This window comes from Camelus ferus, chromosome 1 (genome assembly GCF_009834535.1).
Source record: "Camelus ferus isolate YT-003-E chromosome 1, BCGSAC_Cfer_1.0, whole genome shotgun sequence".
NCBI classification, from domain to species: Eukaryota; Metazoa; Chordata; class Mammalia; order Artiodactyla; family Camelidae; genus Camelus; species Camelus ferus.
In genome coordinates this window covers 71,650,968-71,677,840 of record NC_045696.1, presented here as the reverse complement: position 1 = coordinate 71,677,840, position 26,873 = coordinate 71,650,968, and the positions used below count along the sequence as shown (strand labels likewise).

At 44.2% G+C, this 26,873-nt stretch overlaps 1 protein-coding gene across 2 annotated transcripts in view; it reads right to left on the bottom strand.

Moving 5' to 3' along the window:
• Positions 1–3,976: 3,976 nt before the first annotated feature.
• Positions 3,977–26,873, bottom strand: part of KLHL6 (kelch like family member 6) — a 58,268-nt gene continuing 35,371 nt past the window's right edge. Inside the window, exons 3-7 of one of the 2 annotated variants that reach the window (XM_032483514.1) lie at positions 24,223–24,672; positions 17,534–17,771; positions 13,110–13,312; positions 11,380–11,593; positions 3,977–10,063 (exon numbers count right to left, since the gene is read on the bottom strand). In XM_032483514.1, the coding sequence (XP_032339405.1) occupies positions 9,762–10,063; positions 11,380–11,593; positions 13,110–13,312; positions 17,534–17,771; positions 24,223–24,672 (1,407 nt within the window). In that variant the 3' untranslated portion in view covers positions 3,977–9,761. The remainder of the gene's footprint in view (positions 10,064–11,379; positions 11,594–13,109; positions 13,313–17,533; positions 17,772–24,222; positions 24,673–26,873) is intronic. The other variant, XM_006187588.3, reaches the window with a different exon arrangement.

Here is a 26,873-nt window from a genome sequence, read left to right as displayed (position 1 = left end):
GGCATGTGGATTGGGAGTGCCGCAGGGAACAGGGCTATGTCTTCCCAACACACTGCTGAACACTGGCTGGGACCAGAGTCGTTCTGTTCATTTCCAAGAATGCAACCATCTTTTGTAACCAGGTGGATCCTTGGCAAGGGCCTGTGTTCTTGGTTTGGGTTTGGTTGTGTATGTGTCTGTGAGTGTGTCTTTTTCCTCTCCTATTATTAAAGGCAGTTCATGAAAACGTAACCTGCCTCCTCCCCTGGGTGTTTATGAGAATTTCCTTTTTGCCTTGGATGAAAACAATGGCAGTCAGATTGCCTCCAAAACTAAGGAAAAACAGCACATATGAAGTATCCAGAGTTGTCCTGAGACCTCTTGTTACTATTGCAATTACTGTTAACAACAGTCATAGCACGGGCTATTTTTGAGTTCCCAGCCACTCCAAATTGTACACATTTTTGCTAATCCTTATACCAATCCTACAAAATAGGCAGTATTATCCTTGTTTTAGAGGTAAAGAAATGGATGCTCAGCAAAGTTAAGTGGCTTACTCAAGCTCACACAGCCAGTGAGCTAGTAGCAAAGTGAAAACTGCACTCAGGTCTGACTCCAAAGCGCCTCTCCTAACACCAGGGCATGGGCATCTCATTCATTCACTCAGGTGTCTATGACCTGCCAGACCCGGAGCCTGAGATCCTGGAGTCCCCTCAGTGCTGCCACATCCATAAGACCTAGGAATTAGTACTTAAGACTCTTGGTACCACAGAGCCCATGGTCATTGGGTCCAGGAGGAAGGGATTAAATATGGAAATGACAGAGATACAGCAAAATTGCCCCCCAAAGAGCTGTACTTTCCTCCCCTGCAAAACCAGGGGCTTTGACAGAGGGATGTTCTCCAAGGCTTACAGGTTCTAAGAATTCTGGGTTTCTTCCAGGAGCCATGCGGGATGCTGGGTGAACAGAGTACTGTCTCTGCTGCCAAGAGCCTGGGGCCCACGGGGGGAGACACATGAGGGCCCGCTCAGGGCAGATGCAGTTTGCCTCAGAAGAAAATCTGCTTCCAAAGGTCCTGTGAGGAGATTGTGGGTGACCCCACCACCTCCATCAGCCCCTCTCCTCCTCTGTCTCCCAGAATAGAGCAGAACACAATAAAAAAATAGAACAGAAGAGTAGAATAGAATGGATAGAATAGAACAGATGAGGACATCACACACTGTAAGCATAATATTGATCCATAAACGTTGGTTTTAATTTTATAAATATATATACGTCTGTACACTGTGTTGGGTGTAAATTTTGCACCTCCCTGCGGTTACACTTTAAGGAGTATGGAAAACCCTGCCCTGGACTAAACTGGGCGCCTGCGGGGTCCCAGGCAGCCCGGAACCCTCACCTGTGGGACCAGGCACCGAGGAGGCCATGTGCACTGACAGTCCCCAGCAGAGAAGCGACATCTGGGTCTTGACAGTGCTCTGAGAATTGGTCCTCTTTCCAGCTCAGGCACATCCTTACCTGGAGGCAGGGAATGACCCAGATGACCCCGAAATAATGCAGTCAACCCGCCGTTAAGTGTGTGGGGGCCCCTCTGTGCCAGCCCTGCGCCAGGCTGAAGCCCCCTCCCCCAGTCCCACCTGTAGGGCTCGCAGGAGGTAGGGGAAAGCAGCCCCAACACCGGGTCACCTTTTCACCCCTGGAGCTACTTACCCTGCCGAGAGGCTGGAACTTGTCCTCAGGTCTTTCAGTTCTCGCGTTGCCTCCCAGCCCTGCCCACCCCAGGCTGCGGGTCTTCTCTGACTGATGGAGCCTCGGGGCCGGGCCTCAACCCCCAGCCTCCCAGGGGGCGGTTCTGGGGTCCTCGGCACCCGCGTTGTCTGGGGCACTGAAGCCGCGGCCACTGGAGACGCAGCGCTTCAGTTCACGCAGGTGCAAGGATGAAACAAGATCGTGTACGTCAGAGGCTGCAAACTCAAATAGCTTTGGGGGCCAATCAGGTCGGTGGGGTCTGTCAAACTCTTTCTAAAGAGAATTTTCCCGACTCTCTTCCAGCCAGTTGTTAACTGACCCCAAGTATTGCCAGTTTTAAAAAGGTTATACAGTCCAAAGAAAAGATAGCTATGGTTTTCATCAAACTCTGATGTGTATAAAGTGTCCAGGAAGTGATCAACAAGGTGGTGGTAATGGTTGGATGGCAGCTTCTCAGGACCATCCCTCCACAGCCCGCCCCTAAACACTGCTCCACACATTACTCCTGGGAAGTAGCAACATTCTTTGAGTGTTCACTTGGGTATCTGGCTCTGTGCAAGCTGCCCTAGATACAAGGACCAGCAGAAAAACAGCCTCTATTACAACCCTCCTTTGGAGACAGGGAGGTTGGTGACAACACTGCAGCCTAGTCTAACCCACCACTAGTCTCCAGCCTTGGTTCCTTTTGAGAATTCCAACCACCTTCTGGGAAGATGCATTCTCTAAAACCATCTGGAAATAACACTTTCAGCACCTAATTTCTAGTTTCCATCTGAATTGCCACACATTTTACCTAGATTTTTAAATGGTTTGTTGGTTTGCACTTAATCACTAAGGGTTTCTATTAGATGGTTTTTAATGTGCTGAATCTCAGTCCACATTATTTGGGGATAGTCATAAGAGGTTTTACAGAATCATCTAGGCTTCCTGGAGGTCACTGGCTTTAAAAGCTGCCTTCTTCCCCCTTGTACCACCCCACCAATATCACCCCCTGATGGTCTCATTTTCACCAGGTGCCCTTGTATCTGAGTGCTGCCATTTCCATTTACACAGGGAATTATGGAGAGCATCTTAGTTATTTGAGAGGCTTTCCCCAAAACCCCTCTGGGCTCAGGAGACAGGCAATTGGGAGAGGCAGCCCCAGCCCACTATGATGTGAGTGCACAGGGCAAAGTCAGAAAGACCAAAGATCTGGAGAAAGCTCCGTGTTTGATAGGTTCACAAAAAATTTGCTTCCAGTAGTCCTTCACTACTAATTGCCACCATGAACATAGCAGACTTGAATTTGTAAGCCACAGCTTGGGTGTGTAACATTTGTGAATCTGTATCATTTCTGAACTTGTCTTATGCCCTATCACCTTCCTCTGATCACAAGCAAAATACTTATGGTGGCCTTGAGACTCCTTACCATCACTCAGAATTCACTCCAGCTACCAAGTCCTTTTTACTGTTTCTTGAATACACTGAGCCTCCTGTCTCAGGGCCTTTGCACTGGCTATTCCCATTACCTGGAATATGCTTCCCCCAGAAATTCCCAGGACTCAAACTTTCTCTTCACTCAAGTCTCTGCTTAGCTGTCTCTTTACCAGAAAGGGCATCTGCTCACCCTGTTTAAAGTAGCATGCATACCCTTTACCCTGCTTTGCTCCATTTCTAGCATCTAGTACTACATGACATTATATTATATACTAGTTTGATTGTTGGCTATCTCTGCTAGAATGTTAGCTCATGAGAGCAGGGACTTTTATTTTGTCCGTTGATGGGGAGCCCCAGTACCTAGAATCGTGCCTGGCACATATTAAGTCCTCAATCAGTATTTGCTGCACTGTTTCACAAAGACTCACCCCATTACTTCCTTCACTAATGTCTATTTATGACTCAGCCAGAACAGAGTCTAATGTGTTGTTTTTCCTCCAAGTTTCTACATTGATCTTTTCTGGAAAGGCAACATTGTACAAGGATACACTTTAATAATTAAAACCCCCAGCATTACTACCTAGACTAGCTTTGTCATGTTCCAATCTCTTTGCTTATGGCTCTGCCCCATGTTTCTGGGAAATTACTCAATAGATGCTCCTATTACTGTATTTTTATTATGAAAGAATAGAATTTCACCCACAAGAATTCTGTTTATCTAAGGTCAGACTCACAGGTTTCTTGGCAGAGTCAGATTCTTCCTCTCTGGTTTCTCGTGTGTTATACCAAGGTTTACAGCCTCCTCTCCCCTCACCCCTGCCCTGTCTTTGCCTAGGTCTGCACCCTCTAGCCTTGTGGGTTGTGACTTGTGACCGATTGGGGGGGAGGTAATGAAATTAATTCAGTAGGTTGTAAACAGCATTTTAAGAAAAAATGTAATTGGATAGAAAATACAGAAAATGTTTTCATTTTGCAACTGTGGGACATATTCCAAACAGTTTGAGAGCATCACTCTGGCCTACAGAGGTTGAAAGAAGTTTGAGCATACTTTTCTCTTTAGTTGTCTTCAGAATATTCTAGAAGTAGGGCACATGTAGAAAATGGCCAGTTCCTTTGAAAATATCCCCAGCAGCAGTACAAGTGACGGGCACACCTGTTTCTTGAACTGTATCTGCTTCATAAAGCAACTCTACCTGGGGCACTGAGAGCTGCCAACATTCTTTGCAAGAACACTCCATCCAAATCCCTACTCTAAGAGACTTGACCAACCCTCACATGGCTGCTGGCAGCCTAAGGCCACATCCTGGGATGACCCAGATCTCCTTGCGAGTTTCTGTCAGGAAAAGCTCAAGGCTCTTGAAAGAATTTACCATTCGTCCTGGCCAACACCTGATGCCCTGACCTCCCTTTCTTAGAGCGTTTACTAAAAAGGGCTTACAGTTGTAAATCCTTCTTCTGTTCCTTTGTGGTATATCTGTATCTCCTACAACCCAGGAGTATCTTTCTCAAGGCCCTGAAAACCATTCCTTTGAAGCGTAATCATCAGGAAGGATCCAACTCTCTGTCCCCACTGGGAGTTTCTCCCTCTCCTGCCAAACTTGGAGGAACTGGGTTAGTTTTACTAAGGGAGCAGGAAAATTTCCTTACACACAGATCCTCCTGAAGAACGGATAGCCAGGATGCCCATACCCTTGTTTGCTCTTTCTCCAAACCTGAGAAATCGAGAGACCCTAGAGACACCACGGTGCTGGGGTAGTGAGGTTTCTAGGTTGGGAGACCCCAGGAGAGGCAGCAGGTAAGGAGGCCAGGCAGATGATCAGGGATGGGGCAGGCATGGGTGTCAAGTTCATGAGAGTCATGCAAGAATCAACAACAAAGGAGACATCTGAGCATGCACGAAGAAAAGGAAAATTCCCAGTGTTAGAAATAGATGTGGGAGTGAAAACCAGACTGATTGGTAATTGGGCAGGCTGATACTGGGCAGCTTGGGGGTGGGTGGGACCCAACCCGGGACCCAACCCAAATTAGTCCCCATCACCAAGGGTCTTGAATTGTGGCAGCATCCAGGAGCAGAATATAAGGCATGAGCCCACTGGAGGAGGGGGTGGGGATAGGATCCTATATAAAGGCTGCATCTCCAGTGAAAAGGAGGCTGGTCCAGGAGACACCACACACCGGCAGGCAAAGAGCACCAGGGGCAGGAAGAGGAGCTGAGGAAAGCTGGGCAGATACCAGGCCCTTGCCAAGCTGCTCTGGCATCAGATTACCACTAAGATCCAGCAGGGAAATTGGAGGGCTCAGCAGTGAAGTTAAGGGCAAACCCCCAGTCTGATTCTCACTGGAGCACTGGCTGCCAGATCAATGGCCCAGGATTAACTTCCCACCTCTGAGATGGGGCTGTGCTTCCCAAGGTTTTCTGCCCAGAATTCCTAAGACAGAGCTAAGAATTTCTAACTGTAGGGAGGCCCAGGACTAAAGCAATTCATGTGACCCCACATTTCTTTAAAGTCTCAGATTTTTCTTTTCAATTGCATAGGATCTTTACATTGAAATTCAAACTAAATGATGACAAGTTTTCTGGTGCTCAGAGTCACAGCTCTCAGGCTCAGATGCCCAGTTCCACGTGTCCTGATTTGAGAAGCACAGGTCGGTTAGGGCTGCAGAAACAACACAGTGATCTTGGTGGAGGCAAGGCTGGGAGGTCAGACTAGAAACAAAAATGCCTCCTGTAGGAAGGCATCAGGCCAGGCAGGAGGAGAGTCACAGTTTGCAAATGGATTGGTAATTGCTGGCTCAGTGAGGCAATGAGGTGTTAGGAAGGGAAAAGATGTATTTTTTGCCATTCTGTGAACCAAATCCTATTAATTTTAGCCTATAAGTTTATCTAAACCCTCTTGAATCACTTAAAATGTTTCAAGTTTTCCCTTCCTGAATTAATTTCTCTTCAGATACCAGTTATTCATATTGACCAAGCCAAGCAAAAAAAAATTCACCTAGTAATTATATACAATATATTCTTATCTAATCACACATATTTTATTGAATAAATTAAAACTTTGTGTTTTTACCTATAAACAATACATTTAGTTTGATCACTTGAAAGGAAAATACAACCTTGTATAACCAAAAATGCTTAAAGGATTTGGTTAACTAAATGTTGATTAATTTTACCCATCAATATGACAATCTAACCTGTCAAAATTGGTTTTGCTGTAGCCACGACTGAGATATTTGTGAATTCCATGAAGGTTGGCTCTTCAAATTGTAAGATCTAATACAACACCCAGATCAGATTCCAAGGGAAAAAAAGATTTGCAACACCAAGTCAGGACTTTATATAAGAAATTCCAATGGTGTTTACCCACTTTGAAAATTGTACTGAGTCCTTTCTTTTTCAAAATCAAATAGGATACGTAAGTAACAACAGTACCTCAAGGATTTTATAAATAGCAAAGCTATACTTTCACAGCTATAAGCAAATGACATTTGCATTTCTCTGAGAACACAGTTTGCTTGAGTTCAAGGGCTGTGTGTGCATGTGTGTTTCCTCAAGCCAGTGTGTGCAGGATGTGATGAAAGCTAAGAGAACACTTATCTGTTGATGTTTGGGTGAGTTTAGCTTCTCATCCATTTCAGACCAGCTTTGGCAACTAGGGTCCCTTAACCTCCCCTATAAGTTCCAACTCTGTAGAGCCTCTGGGCCACACTCTCTCATTTCAGTAAGATAGGAGACCCAGCAAGAAGCTCAAAGGCCCCAGGCCAATGGGTCTGACTGCTAGTCCTGCTCTGACTTTGCCTCACTTCTAAGAAGTGGGTTCCCTCTTGGAACTCACTTATCTGGAACCCCCATTCCTCATGCTCCCCTTCCATTCTTGAGAATGGAGGCATGCTCACAAACTCCAGGGCCCATGACATCATTTTCTAGACTTGTGTCCTTAAACCTGGCTTCGTCCCCCTCCTACCTCATTCTCTTCCTCCCAGCCAGGGGTGCTCTATCCACTCAGAGGACCTGCTTCAAAGTCCAGCCTGCTGTGTCAGGACATCCCACATGCCCTGCCTGAGTCCCAGGGCCTTTTGTCTCCAGCTCATTGGGCACCAACTTGCCTCATCTCCCTGCTGGTAGTCTGGCTTATGACAGTTAACTTTCTGCCACTTGTTTGATTGTTTGTTCGTCTGAGAATGGAAATTAGATTTTAAGAGCTTCCATCCCTGGCTTGTGCCTAGAAACCTAAATCCTGTTGATATAAAGTTTCCCAAAAATGACATGAGCTTTTTTCTTTCCCTAAAAATTACAGACTGGCACCTTCAAGTGCAGAATTCTGGATCTTCTTAGTAGGTGTATCTGTCTGCTAACCCATGCCATTATTGAGAACCCCTGTAGTGAGAATCAGGTTTACAACACAGACATCCTAAATCCTCACTTATCCAGCATAGGGTTGACTTGCTGACAGGCTCAAAATTTGCCAATTGCTCTAATCAAATGACCACCAGGACAAGGAGCTCTGTCTTTCTGAGGGGAGGCTGTGTACCCCAATGATGCTGTCACTGGATTTCCTCTTTGAAAGTTCTCTCCTGAAGCTTCTTTGAAATAGGACTGACTTCTCCTGTGGCTCATAAATGGTTTCTGCAGGTGATCCCAAAGAAAGACAAACATGTAAACAACAGCCACATCATTGACCTAAGAGCACAGCTCCCTAAGGAGACCATTTGGAAGGACAATAAAGACCCAGATGCAATCTCATAACTTCATATACATCTCATTTTTCTCTTCCTTGATGAAAAGAAAATTTATAACATTGACCAGTGGCCTGTTTACCTGTTTATTGAGCATTTCTAAGGTAGAGATTTGTTTTATTCTTTGGTGTCCCCAAGGCCTGCCAAACATAAACTCCTGGAATGTTTGCTGAATTGAAGTAGATTAATGGTTTCAGTTGAGAGCTTTGTTAAGGTTATCAGTGTTCATGAGTAAGTGAGGTGTGTTTCTAAATGTCCACAAATCTGTCTGTATTTTCCCATCTCATTTTTCATAGCAGGGAGTGGAACTGTCACACCTGACCCTAAGGCACAGAGCTTTTCACACACCAGCATGCATTTATATTTATCCTCAATGAGCTAAGTAAGCATAAATAGAAACCTCACTTGCAGTTTTCCAAGTGAACTGTAGCTCCTCTGAACTGTAGCTCCTTCTAACCGAAACTTTTCTATGAAAATGAAATTCACTATCAATCCTAATACCTCTACCTTCCCAAACTGCTGAGAAGTACAAGCACAACAGGGCACATCTGACATGAAAGAAAACTCTATAAAGAGATGTGAAATCATATGAGGAAAATAAAGGACATTGGGTAATGCAGTTACTATGTTGTTGCCATTGTTGTTGCTTTTTAAGTACAGCGTATGAAACAGGATCTCTTAATCTGTTTCCCCAGTTGGGGGATTAGGATGAATTTCCAGTGAGCTCATTTTAAAGCTCTGTCTCTTAGACTGAAGAAAAGACTCTGTTCTTTGTGTCAAAATTGTGCAAGCCGATCCAGAAACAAACAAAAAAAGGGCTGAAAAGGATCCTGAAAATGAAAGTTCCAGGAGGGTGGGGTCCTAGAGACATGAACCCAAATCACTGTCTAAAAAGTAGAAAGTATACTGTCAAAAACAGTCAGTCATTCCTCAGTGGCCGGCAATGTAAGGATGTCTACCTTTTAAAAAAAAAAATGGCATTCTGAGCCTCTGGAAAAATCTTTTCTACATTACAATACAACTGTTGGACATTAAGAGGCCAGGGCACTGGACTGTGCTGAAGGTACAATTCTTTCTAAAAGTGACAGTTCCAGTCCAAAATGGGCCCCCTGTAATCAAAAGAAACACAGGCTTTTGATGGTGGAGGACAGAAATCTTTTATATCTTTCTTAGCAAACAGGTCTTCCCAGACCCATCTCCCCAGAACTGTCAGATGGAAAAACCTATGAGACACTCTTGACAAGGAGCCAAAAGCTCTAACACCAAAGATCCCGTATGGTTTAAATATACGGAAAAAAAGGAAAGAAAAAAGAAACATTTCCTTTATTTCCCTGCCTTGCTGAGTGAATCCTTTAGCAATCTTGTCAGAACAACAACAACAGAGAGCTGTTTGTTTGTTTGTTTTTCCTGCTCTGAGTCAGCATCACAGAACCTGCGCTAACTTTGACAATGAAAGACCTAGGTTTAGACTCCGGATTTACTTCTGACTTGAGTGACTAGGGGCAAATCACTTAGGCTCTCTTAAACTCGGTTTCCTCACCTGTAAAACAAGAGCGGTAACATCCAGGTACCAAGTCATTATGATAGTAAAGGCACTGATATGTAAAACTGCCTGGCACAGAACCTGGCATGGGACAGGTGTGGCCTGAATGTTAAGTCTTACTCTTTTTCTCTCCTGAGGTAGGTCTCGCAAACACTCCTGGCTGGTGTCAAGTGTCCCAAATCTTTGACTTCCAAGGAGCGCCCATGGGGAGCCGCGGGAGCCCCTGCTGTACGTGCGGCCTGTAACGGGAGCCCTGCTTGCTGCTGGAGCGGAGGAGAGCGAGGAAGGGCCCCAGCGCAGTCCAGCTCCCCGTGTGGCTCCGCCCTCCGCGCTCCCGCTGTCAGACCGACACGGCTCCCGGCACGATCCTCCGGATGTGGGTGTACGACTTCCTGATGGTGACGCTGCCGTGGTGCGACACCCCTCGGGGCAGGACGCACTCCTCCGTCAGTTTCTGGGCCTCGGGGTCCCAGCACAGCACCGTGGCGATGACCTCGTTCTTCTCGTCCCGCCCGCCGGTGATGTAGAGCCGGTTGTTGCAGGGCGCGATGCCGCAGCTCGCCCTCTCGTGGCTGAGCTGGGTCACCAGGCACCAGCTGTCCTCCAGAGGGCTGTAGGCGTACAGCGCTCTCATGGCCCCTCCTGAAGAGGAAGGGAAACAACGTGGGCATCTCACTGTTCTACTGGTTTTCTTCCCCGTTAACCACTGAAATCCTACTTCTGGTTAGGTCACGTCTACCGTCTTGCCAATAGAAAGAATAGATTCATGGCTCTCCAGAAAGCCATAATGGATAACCAGGGGCAGGAATTCTCATGCTGGAAACACTTCACAGTGCCCTTTAAACTCTGCAGCCAGGCGCTAACCTGGCTTCACCTGGCTGCCAAAGTGTACCATAATACTGCTCCCTGGAGAAGATACCACCTGGTGCAGGAGGTAGACCTGGCTCACAATCCCAGCTCTGCCACTTTCTGATCTGTAATCATGAGCACCAAGACCATAAGAAATTAGGACCATGCACATAAAGCATCTGGCAGAAGCCCTGGTACATAGAAATCTTGCATTGTGTTGATATTTGTGGCAGTGACTAGAGGTGGAAGCATCTCTTTGTAGACTGAGCATGATCTGGGACACCAGCCCAAATTACCCGTCTTGAGTTTAGACCTTGAAGCAGCATCACAAGACTGACCATAAACATACCAGAAACCTGGAGCAAGGGAGAGAAGCAGTTTTTCCTTAATCTGTTCCCATGTTTTACCTCCAGGAAGCCTTCTCTGATTAGCTCTTACTTGCTGAAGTTATTTATTGTTGGTATTTCCTTAATCAGTAGTTCTTTCTCCTGGCTGCACATTAACATCACTTACACATTAAAAATACCTTGCACTGTTGGTCAGTGTCCTCCTTCTCATTCTGATATCGTTGGTCTGGAGCAAGGCTCAGTGACCCATGTTTTTGTAAAGAACTCCATAGATTATTCTACTAAGTAGTCAGGGTTGAGATGCAAAATCCTTAACAATTACATGCCAACTAGTCAGGCTTTCCTTCTGGCTAAATGTAACTTTTCACAGTCCCAAAAGCAACTGGGGAGAACAAAATTCCCATGAACACAAAGTAAGAAATAATAATAGCTACCATTTTTTGGGCACTTATACTGTGCACATTTCAATTTCTGTGCATTACCAATACTTACAACACACTTTGTTCCCATAGTAACTTCTGGCTCCTCCCCTAGGCCCCATTATCCATCTGCTTTGTATGTCTCCTAAATGTGGGTTGCTTCTGCCTCCAGGGTTGCAAAGTAAGTTCCACCAAAGTCTGGGCCAATCCCATCTTCTCTTTCTTTTCAACCCCATCCACATCACCCAGGAATTTGAGAGTTCCCAGGAGGGGCTTGTGTGCTATCTGCATGGCTGCATGGGTAGGGGACCTTGGTTTAATAAGAAGCCGTTCACTCACTTACCCACCACATAGATGCGATCCCGGAAACTCACTGCATTGATGCATTTAGCCTCTACCGGCATGGCCGACTTTAAATTCCACTTATTGGTTGAAGGGTCATAACACTGAGTCTTGTCTGTGGCCAGTTTCCCATTGGGCCCTCCCCCAATCACATAGAGCTTCTTCTTATGGCTGGTGGCTGCGAAGGAACTGACATGGACGAGGAGGGGCGCAGCCTGCAGAGAGGCACAGGGCACCGGGAGAAGCTGTCAATCACACTGCACAGATAGCTGCAGTGGCTCACAGGACACAGGCCAGGAGCCAGGGGACACAAGCCTCAGCATCCTTTGCCTGAAGTCACAAGGCCTGTGGGCTTGACTCCCCTTAAGACACAGAGGATCAAAGCACACATTTCCCACCCTCCCTCCAGGCTCCAGATGTTTCTATCCTGCTTCTCCCAGAGTCCAGCTCTCAGGGGAGAAGAAGGGCAGACACGAATAATTGTTTATACAGCCGAAACCAGCCAGTGTTGGAGGAGGATGCTTTCTCAAACATACATTCATATTTATTCATGTGTTCCTTCATTCAAAAAATATGTACTTAGCACATGCTATGTGCTGGGCATTGTCCCTGGAGCTTACAGCTAGGAAGACAAGCTGGTGTAAGGGGTTCAGGTGGCCACAGGTAAGCAGACTCTCCCACTCTGGGACAACATACAGATTTGGGGATTAAACCAGATTTGTGCTTCTACCCTGTGAACCCAAGGGTACTAAAGGGGACTCTCAAGAGCCTCTTACCCATTCACATGACACTCTTAGGTCGTGGAGAAACTTTGTGGTGGGACTTGAACTGAGAAGATCCTGGGCACAGCCCCCAAAATGCTAAGGGCTCCCTATAAAGTTCTTTTCAGGTTAACAGATCTTGGCCAGATGCCATCATGACCTGGCTACATTTGCTTGTGCCTGTGATGACCACATTTAACACTCCCCAAAGCTGGAACATGCTCTGACATATAATCTGATAAGAAGAAAGGAAATTTGAAATCGGGAATAATCTGGAAATACAGGAAGTGAGGTCACCTTATCTGAGTGTGTGGTAAGGGCACTTAACATGAGAACTACCCTCTTAACAAAATTTTAAGTGTAAAATACAGTATCACTATCTATAGGCACAATATTGTATCACAGATCTCCAGAGCCGATTCGTCTTGCATAACTGTAACTTTATGCCCATTGATCAGCAATGCTTTACCTTTTCCTGGGTGTGATATATACCCGAGGTTGCACTGCTAAAGTCTTGCATACAAGCATATAAATGGTTCATCATTACTAGGCAATAAATAAGAGCTGACTTCTAAATACTACCAAAAGACTCTGGGTTCAATGAACAGTGTCATCAAGAGATCCCTGTGTGCCCAGAGTGGAGAAGATAAGGGCAGATGGCGTTGGAGGAGACGAGACTCTGGGCCAAGACATGCAGACATGTAGGATCAAGCCTCTCCTCCACATCTGGGGTTCTGGCCAGGATAGGACTGGTACCCACACAGAGCTTCCCCAGCTAGAAGGAAGTCACTTCTGTGATTTGATCAGCAATGCTGAATCAATGGCTCTTATAAGAAGGGAAGCTCAGAGCCACCAAAAATGTTCTCAGTGGGAGCAGAGAGCTCAGAAAGCCATATGCCTACACTGGCTGATACCTTTCTGTAAAGTTTTGAACCAGTAATACTGAGTTACTCATGCTAGTAACCCATACCTCTGACCAGCAGTTGTGGAAGGGGTCGTAGGTCTCCACATTGTTGATCCTCTGCAAGCCGTCAAAACCTCCAATCACATAGACCTTGCCCCCCAGCACCACCATCTTATGCCTCCAGCGGCCTATGTTCAAGTACTCAATTTGAATCCACTTGTTGATTGAAGAGTTATACTTCCAAACATCGTGCTGTGTTTCTTTGCCACCTAGAAAACAGACAGAACATTTAAGAAACTACCAGATGTGTCAGAAATACAGCTTCTCTCATAATTTCCCACAGGCCCGAAAGTGCTAAACCCTCAGGCCAGCACCCCACCCCTACTTCCCAGACAAAAGAAATCTGGAAAGTGTCTGTGGTGTGGTTGGGGAGATAGAGCCAACACAGGGAAACAGGGAGAGACAGTGTGAGGCCGGGGTGAATCATGCACCCGGCTGTCATGTGTCACCTCTGTGCTGTGAGCGTTCAGAGGAGGCTTCAGGGAAGTGGCACCCAAGTCTGCCTGGATGAGTCAGGGCGAACAGTGGCCTGGACTCAGTATTTGTGTGGCTGAGGGGTGGGAAGTTAGGCAGGACAGGTAAAGTTGGACCATTGCAGGTGGGGACAGTAGGGCCTTGACCAGCAGGCAAATTACAAAGCAGTTTAAGTTCTATGTTTGCTTATTTATTTAAACAAATACAAACCTGGAAAAATCACCACTAAATCTTACAAAATTCTCTTGGTTCATATCTCTGATCTATATGAAAACATAAGTAGAGTTTGTCCTGTTTTAAAACCATTTCTATCAGAAAAGAATGAGATGCTCACAATAGATCACTTGAGAGTGAGCTGGTAAATTTTTTTTTTAAGAAAACCCAATAAACAGAAAATACATAATTCAGTTAGAGAAAGAGACCAAGATGAAGGAGAACTGACTTTTAGTGACTTTAATAAAATATTTTAATGACCTTTTGTTTCCATTTCCCCATCAGCACAGAGTACTACAAACTTCTTAAAAGATGTACTTTTCAGAGTTAAAAATGTGCACTAGTGTGGAAATGAACATCACTGATGACACTCTGTCTTGGGTAAGTGTTTCTCAAAGGTAAAGCCCAGAAGTGGGATTCCTAGGTCAAGGTCGTGCACATCTTGAGGTTTTACAGGCGCTGCCGAAGAGCCTTCCGAAGACCTCTCCCCATACCCGACTCACAAAGAATATTAGGAGGGATTTTTGTTGTTGTTTGGTTGGTTTTGTTTTATAGCCTGATGGAGACAAAGGTGTCATAGTTCGGTTTTCCCCAGCTACTAGGGAGACTGAAGGTCTTCCTCTTCTGTGATTTTTTTTGTTCATATTTGTGGGGGGGGGTTGTATCTTTTAGAGGTTTGTGCCTTCAAAACACTGTGATATTGATCTCATTTAGGTAGTGTCCAAATTCATAAAATAACTACACATTTTCAAAGAAATGTATGCAAACTTTACTAAAAAGGAAAAAAAAACCCTACATTTTTATTCCAGGATATAAAAGAAGACCTGATTAGCTGGGCAGGCATATTGTATACATAGATGAGAAAACAGGTTACTGTAAAGATATCAAGCCTCCCCAAGTTAATCTATATATTATGTGCCTTCAGGAATTTTCATGGATTTCAGGATGTGAAATGACCATTCTAAATTTCATTTGGAAGGGTAAATTTGGAAACATTTTAAGGAACTTTTGAAAAAGAAGAATGAGTCAGAGAGCTTTCCCTAGCAAATATCAAAATATACTAAAAAGCTATGATAATAAAAATGCTGTGGTTCTAGCGTAAGATGAGACAAACTGAACAATTAAAAACAAGAGTACAGAAACAGACTAAATGATATAGAGATTATTGAATAAATGGCAGTGGAACAACTGGCTATTTATTTAGAGAAAAGTTAGATCCCTATTTCACATTACACTTAAAATGTAAATGTAAATGCTATAAAAGTAACTGGAGAATATATAGAATAAGATGTTAATGATCTCGGGTTGGGGAGGGTCTTTCTAAACATAACATGAAACCTAGAATCATATAGAAAAGAAAGTTACTACACAAAATATAAATCAAATTTAAAAGACAATCACTGCTTGAGAGAAAGTATTTTCTACACAAATTGCAAAGGATATATAATAAGGATACTAAAAAAGTAATAGGAAAAAGACAAACAACCAATAGAAAAACAAAGTGTAGGAACCAACAATTTAACAAAACAAAAAAAAAGATACATTTAAGTAATATGTGTATGAAAATATCCTCAACCTCAATAACAATCCAAGAGTGTAAATTTAAACGTTCTAGTCTATTAAAAATGTAATTGACTGATAATAAAAAATGCTAACAAGGCTGTAAAAATGGACACTGTCATTCATCATTGGCTGAATTGTAAATTGGGACAAAGTTTTTGAAGGACAATTTAGCAATATCTACAAAAATTCTAAATTTACACATCTTGTGACCACTTCCAGGAATCTCTCCACATAGCAGCAAAATTTCATAAATATATGTGTATTAAAATGCCTACTGCACTATACTGAAAAGTGGGAAAATAAAAGGTAAAAACAATCATAATTCATTCATTCAATAGACAGCCCTACAGCTGGTGAAAGAGTGAAATAAAGATGCTCACAATACTGAGAATGACAACTATCACTGCTGAGCTCTCACCATGCACTTGGGATCGTGGTGTGCTTTACATGTGTTGTGTCACTTAACACATATAATAGATCCATTATACCAACATGTAATGACGTCCAGAATATACTGTTAATTGAATACACATTTCTGTTGATTTAACTGTGTATAACAAACATACTTTCATGTGTTGCTTGTATCACTTTTTAAAAGGCAACAACTAATTGAAGATGGGGGAGTGATAAGCTGTAGAATAAAATAACATGTGTAGTGTTTGTGGCAAAGATGGACCAAACCTGGCTTTTCCTCCTGGGCACATGCTAAACTACATTTCCCAGCCTGGCTGCATGGTGGGTGGTGGGGGGAGAGAGGGCAGGTGGCTGGTTTTCGCCAATAGAATGTGAGCAGAACCAATGCCTCAGATCCGGGCTGAGGCTGTTGTGAGCAGGTGTGCCTTCTCAACTTATTCAGTTTCTCTCTTTTCCTCAAATGCTTCAAGCTTGAAGGCCACCTGTGGAAATAGCCACATCATCATATAGAAGGGGTGTGGGTCCCTGAATGACTGAATGGAGCAGGTCCATTCCCCCAACCCCCACATACTATTGTGGTGATTCATTGAGATTTAGAATTTGTTACAGCAGCGGACATTATTTACTCTAAGACAAAATAAAATTATTTTGGTGAAAAAATTAAGACATACAGGACTGTAAATGCACAGAGAAACTGCCATATCTTACTTTATGCTCCCCATATTGCTTGAATCTTCCACAAATATCAAAAATATTTCTACAAGATAAAAGAAAGCTAAAACCTAATCTATGGTATTAATATATTCAAAGAAGAACTGACCTGCCCTTTATTTTGGAGGAGCCCAGCTCTGGGAAGAAGCTCTTCTCCAAATAAGTTCAGATGAGAGAAAGCCTCCAAGAGAGGGGAAGGATATTCGTCTTTTCGCTTGGTGCCTCAGGAAGAGCTGGGTGGCTTTTGATGTCATGGGGAAAGCACGAGACTTGGAGAACCTGGATTGGAATCCTACCTGACACTTACTAGTGTGTGACCTAAGGTACGTCCCATACCTTTCTGAACCTCAGTGTTCTCCCTTTGTAACCTAGAGATTAAAATCACCTACCTTACAGAGTTGATGTGAAAGGCAAATGAATAAATGCTACCAAAGTATAAATTCACCTACCATGCTGAGAGGATGGTAGACACTGTGTTATTTAATAGATATTTACTGAGCATTTACTATGTGGCCAGACAAAGTGCTAGGTATTGGGAATACAGAGTTGACCCATGGAATTTAATGACTTATGGGAAAGAGGCATAGAGTAGTCATAAATAATTAAGCAACGAAAAAGTGCTGGGTGCTACTGGAACATCCGAAAGCAAGATTTAATAAACTTGAGGGGAAGAGTCAGATTTGGAGGGAAGAGCAGACGTTCTGATTCATTACTGCATTCCCAGTGCCTAGCTTAGTGTCCGATGCCTTTAGCAGACACTGAATAAACTCCAGTATCACTTTCCTTCTTCCTTTTCCATGAAGGCCTGAGCCTGTCTGCCTGCACCCCCAGTTCCTAGTACGATACTGCCCAAGGGTTAGGGTTCACTCAGTAATAACTCATTCTGCACGATAAGACCACCTGAGCTCTTGGTTTCCATATCCTGACCCAGTCGTTGCTAGCTCAGTGTCATCCACAGTAATTCTTCTAGGATGGTTGCCTGGCTCTCACTCAGGAAAACACGTCGTGCCTTTGGGGGCTGGCTTAGGCTTAGGCATCATGTGGCTCCTGCTTACCTGAGATGTAGACCTCATTTTTTAATGTCACGCATGCAAATTCCACCCACTTCTTATTCTCACTGTCCAGCTCGTGCTCTGTCATGGGCAGCTTGGCCACCTCCAGGCGGCTGCGCCTCAGGGGGTCCAGGCAGGTTACCTCTGCCACAAACCGTTCGTCCTTTGTGCAGCCACCGATGATCATAAACACCTCAGACTGGAACTCATGCATCCTGGGCTTGGTGCGCTCTGAAATGATCTGGAAAACCAATGGGAGTCCATAAAGGCAGAATGGCACAGTGGTTTGGAGCTCAGGCTCTGGAGCCAGAGAAGCAGAGCCCAATTCCCAATTCTGCTACCGTCTGACCATGTGACTTCACCTCCTTGAGCCTCAGTTTCATCATCTGTAGAAAGGAGATTTTAGTGGTAACAACCTCATAGTTTGTCATGAGGATTAAATGATAATATACTTAGTGTGCTTGGCACCGGGCCTGATGTAGAAAGGTACTCAATAAAGATTGTCTGTTGTAGATTTTGCTACTTTTTAAGAAGTTCAAGTCTGTCTACCATCAAATATACTTCCTGCTTCTTCCCTCTAGCCTGGTCAGAAGCACTGAATCCTGGAACTTCATTCTGGCCACCTTCCACTCCCCCTTGGTTCCAATTTCTTGAAATCCCAGACTTTGTTCACTACCAGGCTTCTTCTGGAAGAGAAGTTCTGACAGCACGCACACAAGAGCATCCAGAGACTTAGGAGAAAAGAACCAAAAGGGAGCAGCATGTGGCAGGGAGGTTGGGGGACTGGGTACCAACATCAAGTATTGACCCTTCGGAGTCTTGGACAAGTGAAGAAATCCACACCACAGATATCTGAACTCAAATGAAAAAGCAGAGATTTGGAGTCCAATACACCAGAGTTCCATGCTGCTTCCATCACCTGTGGTCATGTGACCTTGGAGAAGCAACACAATTTCTGTAAAGGCCTATAATCACTCCTATGGCACCAGGTCATCTGCGCATTCATGAGGGACAAGCAGAGCACCTGGCACACACTCGGCCTTCAATAGCTAGTCACGGTGGTAGGAGCAATGGGAGGTGTCATACTGACATTATTAAGGAAAAGTGAGAGTTGCCCTCCTCCTGGTTCCATCCATCCTTGGGCTTGATGGGGAAGGTTCCACAGGTGTGCTGATGGGAGACAGAGAGGCAGCACCCATTTCCCACATGGCCAAAGCAGTTACTTTTTCCTACAAGGTTAATCTGACCTAACACAGACTGTGGAATTTTGGTCTTGCCCATAGATGGTGACAAACAGGTTACAGTTGCAAAGACTGAGCCCATAGTTGGTGAATCCAATAAAAGGTCACATGTAATCAGACCAGCTAACACTCAATCTCTATTTTCCAATAAGAATCAAAGAATCAGATACAGTAAATTTTGCATCCTCAATTCTTGAGGCTGGACCGTGGCCGTAAAGTCTGTGGCAGGGCTGTCCTTTGTGGGTCAGCTAAAAGGAGTGGGGATGTGTGTGGCAGGACAAATCCTGGGCAATGGGCTGGGCCTGAGGGCACTGACAGCAGAAAGGCGAGGCAAGGGTGGGAGGGGTAGTCTGGAAGATGGAGGCACTCTGAGAATACCAAGCTGGTAGGAGAGGACTGAGCAATGAGTTGGCATCAAAGACAAACTTTGCCACTCTGCGATTTCTACCCCCAGCTACCAGCCCTGGTTCCTGCCCTGAAACCTCCCTTCCTGACAGCTAAGGTACAACCTCCAGCACCAACCTGGTCCTCCTTCAGGGGGTATTTAGGGATTGTAGAGTGATGCCTAGAGGGCAGCACTAAATTCCCAGAACTGGTTCCCTGCGATCCTTACTCGAGTTCCGAGAGCCAGGCCTCGGCCTCTCCTCTGAAGCCCCCATCTTATTCACAATGCCTGCTCCCCTGCATCAATAGCCTGCTGACTAGCAGGAGACCAGACTAGCCATGATCTTACTCCATCTCCTGGGGCTGGCATCCTGGTCCTGAGTCCTGGCTCACGGAAGACTCTCCTCCCACCAACTGGACCTCTGCATTCCTGTCTGCTTTCTGGATCTCCCCATAGTATCTGCCCTCAGTTTCCCACATCACTTCCCCACCACTTACCCTGTAAGCCATTTGACATTATTTTCAATGTCACTTTGTTCTTTTGTCCAGGAAGCCATTCTTGCCTTTTCACACATGTTACCACAGTCTTGAATTTCCCCACATCACAGCACTTTTCACTCTCCATGTAACGTACTCTAATATCCCTGATGTAAGGAACAGCCCTTTTCATTAATGGATTCTCGGCACCAAGAACAGTGCCTGGAGATTGTGAGTTTCCATAAATGTTGGCTGAATGAATGAATGAGTGAATGGGCAAGCTAGGTAACCCAGAACCTGATAAAGATTTTTTCCAGTCTAGATCATTGTGGTAAGCAGCCTCCACAATGGCTCCAGCAATCCCCACTTCCTGACATTTACATCCTATGTTGTTCCCTCCACATTGTTCCTGGGTCAGTCTCTATGCCAGTAGAATACAGTAGTGACAATAAACTACTTCTGAAATTAAGTTATGAAGGTGCTACGGCTTCCATCTTGATGGCTCTCTGTCTTTCTTGGGTCATTTGCTCTGGGAGAAACCAGCTGCTGTGGAGAGGCTTCCAGCCAACAACTAACAAGGAAGTGACACCTGTCTATAATCATGGGAGTGAGCCTGGAAGAGTTCTCCAGCCCACCTTGAGCTTTGAGATGACTGCAGCCCCAGCCAATAGTAGCTTCAGAAGGGACTCTGAGCCAGAACCACCCACCTAAATCACTCCTAGACTCCTGACACCTGTTTAATAATAAACATTTGTTGTTTAAAACTGCTGTTTTGGGATAATTCATTGCACAGCAATAGATAACTGATTCAGTCATCTAGTTGATGGCATTGGCTGGGTATTGAGACCTGCCTTGTAACTCGGCACCACAGAACTGCCAAGTGGTGGCACCATTACCAAATTGTAAGTTCTGCTATACTTTGCGAAATATTAACCCCAAAAGCATGACAAGTGCCAATCTGAAGTCAGAGATGTGCAAGTTCATTGCAGACACAGGGAACTGTTTGCCAATGAACTGCATGCAATAATCAGGCCTAACAGGTTTCAAGTTGTTAAAAATAGAGCAAACAGTTGCACCTTACTGACTACTCATTGTCCACAGAGCTTTAAGAAGAGGACCAAACAGAAGTAACCATACTGCTTCAACAAAGCTGTCCTCAAGGGTGAGTTTCTGCCCTTCTGTCCTCAGGAGTGAGCCTCCTAGACACCACACATAGAGTAATCTTTGTTATAGATCAAGTTGCTTCCTGGAAACTTGGGTGGCAATGAAATGAAGGAGTAACTTTCTCTGGCCCAAAAGACCTCTCCCACTGAAGGTACCAGCTACTACTCCTAAATCAAATATAAATTGACATTTGCTTTTAGGGTTCTAAAATTTCCCTTTGTCACCACCTCCATGAGCTTAGAGGAGGCACAAGGTTAAAAGGGAGAGATAATAATAGGACAAGCAGGGTTAAAGTTTGGGAAATAAAGGTTAGGAGGAGAAACATATTCACAGAGTATCCTCAGGCTTACACCAGTGTCATCAGGAATAAACCTAAGATCATAAAAGCAGTGAGAAGATAGGGAGCTTCAGGGAATCAACTGGCAATGAAACCCAACACAGAGATCACAGTGGTTGTTTGGTTCGGTTACCCAGGTTATAAAATGAGGGTCAGAAAGTACCCTGAACAGGATATGAGGCAATAAGGCAGCAAAAAATCAGGAAACAATGAAAAGAGAGACTTTAGCCTCAGAGAAAGAAAACCCTTGGTTGTGGGAGATAGAGCAGCACAAAGGAACTGAGGGAGATTAAGAACAGTCTTTATTTGTGGGGCACTTACTCTGTGTCCGACATTGTGCTAACTCACCTCATTCATTATCTTATTTAATTCTCAGAACAATTCTGTCAGTTGGTAGGTATTATCATCCCCATGTTACAAGTCAGGATTGAGCCTTAGAGCAGCCAAGTAACTGGCCCAAGGTCACACTGTAGGTAAACTGGGCAGTCACGTTTAAAGCCCAGATTCACCTGACTACAAGCCCAAATTCCTGACACTGGAGAATTTTTCAGTTACCAGAATTCTCGCTCCTCCTAAATCCAAAGCTTATAATCCTACTCCCCCTCTTCCACCCCATTGCAAATATAAAAGGCAGAGCAGATATTTCATTTTGCAGAAGATATGGTAGAGACATTTTATTTAAGAGGAAAGCCTTTATCACCTGCATTTCAGGGAGCTAGGAAATGGAAGCTGAAACAGAAATAGCAAGAATGCTGGAAATATAGTTGATCAAGATTCTGTACTTTAAATACTAAACTGAGAGTAGTTGCAGAGATTTGAACTTGTCTTCAAGAATATGAGGGCTTTCCCAGTGCTGAGCCACTGCCAGTGACCCACACAGCCAGCACAGGACCCACGTGGTTTTCTGGTCTTCCTCCATCAGTCTACTCATCACCCTTCATTTGCTGAGTGTTCTATCTTCTCTGAAAGACCATCAGTTTAGTAAGGCAGACACTGTTTTTTGGTCCCTGGTGCCATATCTGGCATATAATTGGTGTTTGGGATTTATTTGTGACAAATGAAAACATAGCATATTAAAATATACGGGATGCTGTTAAAGTAGCACTTAGGGGAAATTTTATAGTACTAATGACAAGATTAGAAAAAATAAAGGTCTCAAATCAATGCCCTCAATCTCTACCTTAAGAAACTAGAAAAAGAAGAAAGTAATTACACCCAGAGTAAGCAGAAGAAAGGAATTAATCGAGATAAAAGGAGAAATAAATGAAATAGAAAATATAAAAACAATAGAGAAAATCAAGTGAAACCAGAGCTGGTTCTTTGAGAAAAATCAATAAAATTGATAAACCTCTGGTCAAAATGATCGGGGAGGGGGGGGGAAGAGGAGATACAAATTACCAATACCTGGAAAGAGAGATGTGTCATCACTACAGATTCTACAGATATCAAAAAGAATGATAGGGGAATCCCATGGATAACTCTATGCCAGTAAGTTCAGCAAGTCTATGAAATGGAAAAAGTCTTTGAAAGATACAAACTACCAAAGACCATTCTAGAAGAAACCGATAACCTGAATATCTCCCCTATATCTATATATCTATTAAAGAAATGCAATTTGTAGTTTAAAACCTTCTCACAAAGAAAACTCCTGGTTCTGATAGCATCACTAAAAAATCCCACCAAATATTTAAGGAAGTGTTTGTAAATAAATGACACTGGATCTGCGGACAACACAGAACTAGAAAAAACATACAGAAAAGGAGAAGGCAACCAAGGGCCTCAGAAAGACAATTTCTAAGCTATTTTGGTTAAGATTTCTACCGCTGGCCTAATGAAGAAGGCTTGGTAGCCAACCCCAGAACTGTTGTACATTGGTGTACATGTGTGGGTGCTCATGTAAACTTAACAAAGTGTCCCTATGGCACTACTTCCTGATTGTTTTGTTCCTCTCACTAAACTTATGCTTGTCTTGATAAAGTTCTAAATAGAATGTTTCATTAGGAAGTGTTAAGGAGAACTGGGTAGATCCAAACGATATGTGTATTCATCATCTTGGTACCCATTTATTCACTCAGCAAATACTAGCCAATCACTTACTATATACCAGAGACTCTCCTAGGGTTTGGATGAAAAGTCCAATGAGACACACTTCCTGCCACAACAAGCTCCCAGTCTAGATATATGTACTGATGAGAAATTCAATAGTTAACACGCAGTAGTTGGTGCTATGATACAGCAATGTACCAGGTGCTATGAGAATGAGAGGGGCCTCCAGAGAAAGTGATGCTTGAACTGAGTTTTGAAGCTGGAGCAGAAGTTAACTAGATGAAGAAGAGGAAAAAGGCATTTGAACAGCACCCGCATTAGTCTGAAGGCTGAAAAAGCAAGTCCACTCTGGGGAACGACAAGCAGTGCATTAGGATGTGGCAGGAGAGAGAGGTTGGAGATGACACTAGAACAGCAAAGCAGGAGGCCAGGCTCTGGGATTTCAGGCAGAAGTGTGGGCTTTATCCTAAAAGTGGTGGGGAGCCAGTGAAGAGGCTAAGCCCAGGAGCGAAATGATTAGGCTTGAGTTTTAGATCATCCAGCTGCTGAATGAACTGGTCAGAGGCCAGACGGGCGACAGGAAGGTGAGTTTTGAGGAATTTTCAGAAACTCAGGAAGGAAATATGAGTCTGAACCTAGGTGATGTCAGAGTAGACCCAAGAGACTCAAGGTTTCCCCTGAGTGGGCAAACCAGGAAAGGAGCAGCCTGTGGGATGCGACTGGACAGGGCACACTGCCTTCATGTGCACAACTCCCCAACAAAGTCCCGCCCTTACACAACTGGAAAGAGGAAGGATGAGCCAGGCACAGTGCTGGGTGATTTCCAGACCTCACCTAATTCTCTCAGTAGCTGTTTACAATGTGGTATCATCCCCAACTTACAGATCAGAAATCCACAGAACTGCCTGACTGAAACTATCAACATATAGCATCTGCTCCTCAGTGCCCTAAGGATTTGTGAGCCAGTCACATCTCTATCTTTGTGAGGTCTGATAATCCTTCACTTCACTAGTTATATACAGTGTCTCTCAAAATCAGCTCACCTCATTGCCAGAAAGGTGGTACATCCTGGCTTCCTGGAGCAACGGGAAGACCTCTGGGCACTGCCTGATGAGAGGATCTGCTTCCACCGTCTCCACAAAGTACCACGGGTCCAGAAGCGGCAAGCGCACGTTCTCCAGGATGTAGGGAAGCAAGCAGAGCCGTTCTGACTGTTTGTGCCGGACCCAGCTCATCACAGTCTCAAACACCTGAGACTCCTCTGTCACATAAAGGTCATCACTCTTCAAGATGTGGTACAGAGTGTCCACGGGAAGTTCAAGGAACTCCTCGGAGTTCAGAATCTGCACAAAGTTCTGGATGATGTAACTTTGAACTTGCTTCTTTAGACTGTCCAAGGAGTGTGTGTCTGCCAGCCTCAGTATTCCAACACAGTTTTCTGGGTTCAAGGCTTCTGTGAGGAAGCTGGCACAGGCATCCACCATCCGCAGGAACTGAAGAACAGAAGGGCGGTAAAATCAGGCCAGAAAGTGACTAGTCAATAGGAGGTTGATCAGTGAAGTTGTAGGTAGTAGCAAAAATTTAGAAACAACCTAGGTGACCCACAGAGGGGACCAGGTAAATAAATGAAAATACATTCATATTTTTGACAGCTCCACGGTCATTATGAAAGCAAGTTGTAGAAGAATATTAAATGATATGGAAAATGTTCATAATGTATTGAGTTTAAAAATCCATTCACTGAATCTTGATCAAGTGTCAGATTTAATCAGCAATTTACAGGAAACATAGGGAAAAGAGGAATATGCTGAATGATGCCATGGGAATACAATCAGCAAAACCCAGACTGGGGGAAATTCTCCAAAACAACCAGTTCAGTTTCTTCAACAAATACATCCAAAGAGGGGGAAGGGTGTAGCTCAAGTGGTAGAGCGCACGCTCAACACCCAATAGGTCAATCCCCAGTACCTTCTCCTCCAACTGGAAATCAATGAAGAAACCTAATTACCTTCCCCTCAGAAAACAAACAATACAAGCAAAACAAATACGTCAAAAGAGGGAGAGAGAGAGAGACAGTGGTGGGGGCAGGGAGGGAAAACCTACAACGAAATAGGGACCTTATTTGGGCCCCTGATTTAAACAAAATAATTTAAATAAATAAATAAATAAATAAACAAACAAAATAATTTTAAAAGTCAGAGAAATGTTTATAATGGCCAACATTTGGTGATATGAAGCAATTATTATTAATTTTAGTTGTGGTAATGGTGTTGTGGTTATATTTAAAGAAGACTCATGTTTTGGAGCTAGATATTGAAATATTTGCAGGTGAAATGAGAAAGCACTTCGCAAAAACACACATACATTATGATCCTATTTTTATAAAGAAAAATATATAGAATATAGGCATAGAAAAAAAGACTGAAGGATATAAACCAAAATATTATAGTCGTTGTCTCTCTGTGTATCAGGTATCTTAGGACAAATCATGCTGCAGTAACAAACAACCCCCAAATGTCAGGGGCTTACAACCATAAATGTTTCATACATTACGTGTCCTGCACAGGACTCTTCATTCTAAGACCCAGGATGATGGAAAAGCCCTTAAACCTAGATGTGCTTGTCTAGTGACAGAAGGAGAAAAAAGATGGCAGAACCACACAAAGGCTCCTGACACTTTTGCTCAGAGGTGGCACATGCCATTTCCACACTTAACTGGCCAGAATAAGTCACACGGAAAAATTTGTTGTCAAGGCAACAATAATCCTCCCACAGAAAGAGTCCCATAGGAATGGATGGAATATACTGTATAAATAATATGAGGCACTACTTGCTCCAATAAAACTATGAGAATTTTTCTTATTTTGTTTATTTATATACTTTATAAATCCTCTATAATGAATAAGTAACAGTTTAATAATGAAAAATTGATTTGTAACATTGATCAGCTTCATGTCTTATTTTTAAATTACCATCACCCTCATAAGACTTTACATACATACATACAGCACTTTACAGCTTACGAAGCAAGCCCTGTCATATCCATTATATTATTTAATACTTATTTTACAGATGAGGTGTCTCAAATGCACCAGTTCATTCTTATTTGCTGCTTCCCTGGAGAGTAGCTTTTAATGAGTCCAAACTCCATCCTCTCCAACTTGTCCACTGAGCCCCTTAGAAGATCAAGTTCTCAGGGTTCCTGGTTTGATCAATTAGAGGAAGGATGGAAAGTGGAAGCAGAGAGGTCAGGAGGGCCTGGTGGGGAGGACTGGTCTGAAGACAGGGCCTGGTGAGAGTAAAGACAGACTGACCTGATCAGGGTGGGGTGCAGCCTGCAGAGGAGAAACTAATGGCAGGAGCTGGGGGTGCCAGGGTTGTGGGGCCTGAAGGGAGGGGGCAGGACTGGTCTTAGAGGGGACCATATTGACTTAGGCTTTGTCCTTCACTCCAAGAATCCCAGGAGACACACACCCTTGATTGCGGGGATCAATCCCAACTGCAAAATATTATCTTCCCACATCAGACCACAGTTCTCAATTGTCAGTGTAGAGCCATTGACCCGAGGGTCAGCGTTGGAGAAAGCCTAATTTCTGCTTCAGACCCCCGTCTGCCAGCCCCAACCGCCTGCAGATCTGCTCCCCGCATGAGCAGCTGGGGAGGCAGTTGGGACTGAGAACTCTAACACCTGTTC